General features: G+C 35.2%; 1 protein-coding gene across 11 annotated transcripts in view; it reads right to left on the reverse strand.

Moving 5' to 3' along the window:
* Positions 1-7,386, reverse strand: part of PCDH15 (protocadherin related 15) — a 781,066-nt gene that overhangs the window by 375,625 nt on the left and 398,055 nt on the right. For all 11 annotated transcript variants that reach the window (XM_027770259.1, XM_006144390.1, XM_006144387.1 and 8 more), the window contains one exon: positions 6,678-6,786. In XM_027770259.1, coding sequence (XP_027626060.1) covers positions 6,678-6,786 — 109 coding nt within the window. The remainder of the gene's footprint in view (positions 1-6,677; positions 6,787-7,386) is intronic.

Genomic DNA, 7,386 nt, shown 5'->3' on the forward strand with positions numbered 1-7,386 from the left:
GTGGTCCTTATTAGGTAAATTGAAGGGTCACCTCTCCTTAGAAACAGTGAGGAATTTGGGCCACCCATGGTAGTGGCAATAGTTAATGGTAATGGTGAGCAACAGGTAGGCCAACCATAAGGGAAATCATCAATTTTCTAAGCCTGTATAACTTCTAACAATCAGAGAGACCTTAAATAAGTTAGGAAGAAACACATAGATTACCTGATGACTAGGAACAATCGCAGAGGCTCAAGAAATATGAGCAACCAACAAAAGGCCTTTCCCTCAAGGGAAATCATCAAGCCTACATCACCCACAGTCAATACAATAGACGTCATGGACATATCTGATAAGGAATTCAGAATATTTGTAGTGACCAAACTAACTGAGATGGAAGAGAAAAGAGACAAGGAACTCCAGGAGATGAGGAGGATAATTTACGAGGAATACTGGATACCATCAAGCGCCCCAACATCCGGATAATTGGTATTCCAGAAGAGGAAGAGAATAATAAGGGCCTAGATAATTTATTCCATGAAATCCTGAAAGAAAACTTTCCAAATCTAGAAAGGCATTCAAATATCCAGACCCAAGAAATACATAGGACCCCGAGTAGAATCAACCCAAGAAGATCCTCTCCAAGGCACATCATAGCCAGACTGGCAAAAACAATAGACAAAGACAAAATACTAAAGTTGGCAAGAGGGAAAGGCCAGGTTACTTACAAAGGTCACCACATCAGGCTAACATCAGATCTCTCGGGGGAAACAATGCAGGAAAGGAAAGAATGGGGAAATATAGTCAAAGTGTTGAATGAAAAACAATTTCAACCAAGAATACTATACCCGGCAAAATTATCTTTCATATGGGAAAAAAAGAAAAAATCATTCTCGAATAAACAAAATTTGAAGGAATTTACCAACTCCAGACCAGCTCTTCAAGAGGTTCTGAAGGGAGTACTATACCAGGAAAACTAAAAAATTAGAGACAGTTATATGAGAACAAAAAGCAACCAAGAAAATGGCTCACTTAATGATAGGATCAGGTATGGAAATATCGATAATTACATTGAATGTCAACGGATTAAATTCTTCATTTAAGAGACATAGACTGGCTGAATGGATAAGAAAACAGAAACCCTCTATCTGTTGCCTACAAGAAACCCACCTTATGGATAAAGATATACATAGACTAAAAGTCAAGGGCTGGAAAAAGATATTCCATGCAAACGGAAATCAAAAAATGGCTGGAGTAGCGATATTGATCTCAGACAAAATACATGAGAGTCCAGCGACATAGCCATTATACTAACTGCTGGTCCCTCTGGGGCTTCCTTTATGGTCATTTCTAGGTTAGGTGCTTTGTCCCTTATCTGCCACATACTGATCTCCCTGTCAAGCAACTACTTCAATACAGATTCCATAGAGGATGACACGGAATGAACTATTTCTCAGTGGATTCAGAGGGAAAGATAAACCCTTGTTTGTTTGCTTCTTTGAGGTTTGAGCAGTCTTTGTTTCCTTGTGATCATAGGCAGTACCTTATCATTTGTAGCATGTCTATGCTCTACATAGACAGGGGTGCAATGACTGCAGTATGACCCAGAGCAGTTACTATCTCTTCAACGTTAAAGATATCCCAGAAATAAAAGTTGAAAGTGAAATGAGGCCAGCCAGCCCTGTAGGTCAGCATTTAAGAAGCTGTATCCCACATGGCTGATGACAGTTCAAATCCTAGCCTCCAAGACTTGAAAAACAAGGCAGATGTGTGTGTGCACACCCACAATCCTGATGAGAAGGAGGAATGGAGGAAATAGGATTCTAGCAAGCCCATACCTCATTGGGACGTGTTTTCTCCCTTTCTATTCCTCTCCCACTCTGGCAATAAAAATAATAGTAATAATAAAAAAAGAAAATAAAGTGAAGTAATTAAAGACTAAATGTTCCCTTTCCATTATTTTTTATGTCAGAATAATATGGTTTGCACATCAAAAGATATCTGGAAAAAGAGTATCTTAAAGAGTCCTTTCCTATTTTAAGAACAAGTGTTGAAGTGTTTCCTTTAAAATGGTTGAGGAAAAGACAACCCAGAACTAGCAGACTTAAGTTTTCTTTAATATAGCTTTCTATTATCCCTAACTCATCAGAAGGAAGGTGCTAATCTGTCTTTCTGAAAATAAATACACAGTCCCCTAGATTTACAAGATTAGCTCCTATTTCCATTTTCAAAAGCCTCTTTGAAAAACCAGCCACTGTTCCACAATGTCACTGCCAAGTAATTTTGAAAAATTACTCTTGGAGATTACTACCAGTATGAAACTGATATATCATAAGATTTTATCAATAAGTACATACTTTTCTCTTTCAATTGGAAAAAGGAGAAAAAAATTGAAAACAAATTGGCTTGAAAAATGGACAGTCTTCCAAATTTGGAACTTTAGCATTATATTACTATAAATGCAAATAATCATTTCTATTTAACATTTTTATTTATAAAGAGTTATTAATTTATTACTATTATTTTTTAATTTGATGTAGGCCATGTGTGCTCACCGGAGAGAGAGAGAGATAAACAGAGAGATAGAGAGAGAGAAATTGAGAAAGCAAACCACTAGCTAGGTCCAGGACTCAGATAGCAGTCAGCCATGTAGGAGTCCAGTGCTTAACCACCATGGCATTTGCTTGATCCCTCCTTAAAAAAAAGTATTTAATTGTATTTATTATTATTATTATTATTTAATTTGACAAGACAGAGGGAAAGGGAAAATGAGAAAGAAAGTTGTCTGGTCTGAGTCTTGAACTATGGTTGGCCATGTGGGAGTCCAGTGTCTTAATCACCATGCTACCCAATGGCCCCCATGGTTCCTTCTTTTAAACTCTTAAAAAAATCATTTTTATTATTATTGATTTTCTATTCTGAAAGTCATTCTGAAAAAGCAGAAATTCTTTTGTAGAAAAATATTTTTAATTTCATATGTTTTAAAAGTATATATTACACCTCCTCCATAATGTTCAATAGGCAACAGCTGATATTGGTGAGCAAACTTGAAATACACATAAAAGTTTCACTCATATCTTATTAAGCCTAGGAATCAATTATTAATTTATCCACCACTGTGCATTAAAGACAGTTAAAAATTGTTACTCTTACCATTCAAATAAGATGCTAGAATAAATCAATGTGTCTAAAGCCACAGAATAAATAATTGTATGCCAACCAGGAGTATTAGCCATTGAATGAAAGACTAAAGACGGTGGGTGTAGGGTTGATAAAAAAATATATATATATTTATTTAATTTCAAAAATGAGTTCAACATCTCAGTTCTCTTTTGTTTTTAGGATGTCACTGGCAATATTTACCTCAGAAATGGACAAAGGGAGACCCCCCCGCCATGGCTCCCACCAAATACTCTGCAACTCACAATTATTTTCCAAAGTGGCCAAAAATATGGTGGAATGATAAGAAAAATAAAGACACTTTAATTACTTTATTGGTTTGTTATAGGGTGTGTACACTTGTCAGAGAGGGAGAGGAAAAGTGATAAATCGCTACCCAGGAAAGTAGACATGCCACAATGCTTTGTTCTCTATGCTCCTTTTCGAATTTTGGGCACACACACACACACACACACACACACACACACACACTCACTGAGTTTTCTGAGCAGTTGGGTCTGAGACTCAAACCATTAAGTTAACAATGTGGGATCCAGATACCTAAACCACCAAGCCACTGGCTGGTCCTCATATATATATATTTTTTAATGTATAAGGAAATTATGGCCATGGTAAAATGAAAAACATAATATAAAATAGTATCAGGAGTCAGAGGATCTAATATGTATTCAGAAGTAAATACATATTCTATCTTATCTGTGTTAATGACAGTTCTGGAAGAGTGCTTGATAATGGCTAATATGATTCTACATATACTAGTTGACTAAATTCCTAAAAATTATCTTACATTTGCAAAACTTAGTGAAAATCTAATGTTATGCATTGGAATGGAGAATCAGTGATTCAGAAAAACAGATCCAATTAATAGAAAAGCCTTAATCTCTAGTCAAGGTCTGCAAAGCAGAACTGCTTTGACTTCTACATAATACCTTAGATTTTTACTCCTTTCACTTGATTGAGTTCGATATCCCTATTAATCAAATGTCAACCCCTATAAAATGAAAGAAAAATTAAATAGGTGAGAAGGTGCATTTAATTAATCTGGTATATCGGATTGCAGGTAATTTTGGTTTTTGAGTTAGCACAGGGCTCTAAAAAATCTGGCCATGATGCATTCAGAATAATAAAGAATAAATGCTGAGAAATAAATATGATGCAATTAGAAACTTTTCAAAACAAATAAAATATTGGGGAAGAAAATAATTTGAAGAAAGCTTGAGATGCTATTCTTTTTAAAAAAATTTAGGAGAATTATATTATTTATTATTACTTATCTTTAATTTGCTATCAGGCATGTGTACTCACCAGAGAAGGAGAGGGAAAATGAGAAAGCAAGTCACTAAGGCCAGGACTTGAACAGCTGTCAGTCATGTGGGAGTCCAGTGCCTTGACCACCACACCACCTGCTGGCCCCTTGAAATGTTATAGTAATTATGGAGTTTATGTGTTCTTGTGAAATTATCTGTGAGTCAGACTTGAAAAGGGGTAGGTTTTGATTTTTTGAGTATATTTTTTCCATGGTATATTAACAAAAAATAAATATTTACCCCATTTTATCTGACAAGCAAGTAGAAAATTTTGAATTTGGAATAATGAACAAAATATATTTTAAATAAAAGACACTAATGAGTACCAATGCCCAGTTCTAGCCTATATTTTGTTCTTTGGTCTTTGCACATACTGCATCATCTACCTATATACCAATTGTCCCATTTCCCTCCCTAGAAACCAGTCCTTCTGCTGAAATAACTCTTCCTAAACAATTCCCTTAAAAATGCTTAGTACTTGGGACCAGCAGGTGGTGTGGTGGTTAAGGCACTTGACGCTCCCATATGGCCGACCAGGGTTCAAGTCCTGAATCTGGTGGCTTGCTTTCTCACTTCCTCTCTCTCTCAGTCTCACCCTCTGTCTCTCTCTGGTCAAACTAAATAATAATAATAATAATAAATGAATAAATAAATAAAATAAATAATTATTTTTAAAAAATGCTTAGGACTCTCCTCCCTTAAGTCCAAAATGTGGTTCAAAATTTATGTACAGTGCCTAAAATGATGTAAGTTTTTCCCAGTTTCTACTACACGGCACACGTACTCACTAGAGAAACAGAAAGAAAAAGAGGGAAAGTAAGAATTCACACATACACACACACACATACACACACACACACAGGGAATGGTCACATCACAATTCATATTCCTCCAGTCTCCTCTCAGAATTTTGGGCACACTAACACATGCACCAGCAAGATTTTCAAGCCACCGAGCCATCGGGTGACCATGTGGGATCCAGCACCTTGACTTCCATGCCACTGGCTGGCCTGATGTGTGTTAATTTATCTTTTAACATCTTTTTAGCCATAGACTCCACCCCTTCCTAAACTATAATACTTATCTCTTACCTTTGCATCTACATCTGCTACAGTGACTGACATGTCACCAAGTCCTTAGTTATGAAACAAAGGATACCCATTTCTTATTTCTAGGTCAAGTCCTCCCCAGACCTAAAAGAAGCTTATGTTCATGAGAGCTTCTATAATTTAATAGTCTGATCTCTGCTTATGATATGTACGTCATTCTAAAAACCAAAGGCTTAAAGGAGGCTTGGATGTTCTTTACAGACAGCATTTCTAAGTAAGGCACAGTATATTTCAGAATCTGTGTAATGTCTGTTGGTCATCATGTACATGTGCATGTATGTATGTACACAGGATAGAGACAAGGAGACAGAAAGGCGTAGGTTGAGGGTTCATGTTAAACTTCATTGAAGTTATTTTTCAAGCACAATTCAAAAGCAGCCGCTTTTTCATTAAGAGATGTATGGTCTGACTCACATACATCTGTTTCTCTAGAGGTTATAAACCACACAAATCGGCAACATTCATATTTTAGCTAAAGCAATTTGAAAAGAGCAGCATGATAAAATGTCATAATTTTTGCTCTTGATACAATTAGTAGTATCACATAGGGATGACTTGAGACTGTGTCTATGAAATTTCTCGAAGAAAAACTAGTCATGGGTAAATTATATCACGTGCCCTTGGGCTAATCATGATTCTTCTCTTCCAGTAGTACTCCAAAATAGCCCTTAGTGAATTCAGTCATATTACACCAGAATGATAAATAATATTTAACCAGTGATAAAATACCAGTGGAGCTAATAGCATGTTTTTTCATTTGATTTTTAAATTTGTTCCTTGAAAATTATTTACAAATTGATATGGAAAAACTATCAATTTGCAGATTGAATAGCAGCTGATATGGGGAAAAGAAGTTGTTTTGATTCTTCCATAAAAGCATTTTTTCATTTTTCTACACATTTCATTGTAGCTAATTGTGAGAAAAAATACTATTTTCTTTAAAAATACCTTTAAATTGCTTATACATAAAAGTAACAATCATTTTCAACAACAACAACAAAGAAAAAAACATTATTAAGTGTTTCCTTTGATTTGGGAGAATTTTTTTTCTACATGATTCTAGACCAATAAGCAATAATAAAATATTTTTGCAGATACGAACCAACAAGAATGGAATAGAGAATCCCTGGTCTATCTGATGGTGGCTGAATGTTCCGGTCCTGATCAATGGCTTGGATCGGTGGGGTAACAATAATGGGGTTCAGTTCTTCCTGGAAAAAAATTCAGAGAGTTTAGTTCAGCTGTATTACAATACCTCAGGGAGAACTAACATGGGTATTTTTAGTTCGGACAGTTAGATAACAACAAAACCAGTAGCTAAACTCAGATTTCAAGATAGTTAACACCATATACTAGTTAATTTTGAATCTGAAGGTGTCCTCAAAGTCAAAATGAAAAGACATACTAATCATGCCTTTCATTACACACAGAAAACTTTATATCAAGAAGTACTCCCAAAAGGAAAGCAAGACAACACATTTTTAAAAATTTTTTATTTATTTTTATTTCGTTTTCTTTTATACATTCAATCACATTATTTAGCTTACAAAATGAATATTTCAACAGGTGAACATTTCTCCCTAGCCCAGTTGATAAAATTATAAAATACCTTCAACAGATAATATCACATTTCTTTGTCCCATTAATGCTATGCCTCTCTATTTTTCTTCTAAATATCCTTCATCAGACCCTACCCTTTCACACACACTATATCTCTATATCTGATATTTACATCCATTTCTTTTTCTTTCTTTCTTTTTTTTTTTTTTTTTTTTTTTTTTGGGTTTTTTTTTATTGGGGAACACGACCCC

The sequence above is a fragment of the Tupaia chinensis genome, unplaced genomic scaffold (genome assembly GCF_000334495.1).
Source record: "Tupaia chinensis unplaced genomic scaffold, TupChi_1.0 Scaffold000118_1, whole genome shotgun sequence".
Classification (NCBI taxonomy): Eukaryota; Metazoa; Chordata; class Mammalia; order Scandentia; family Tupaiidae; genus Tupaia; species Tupaia belangeri.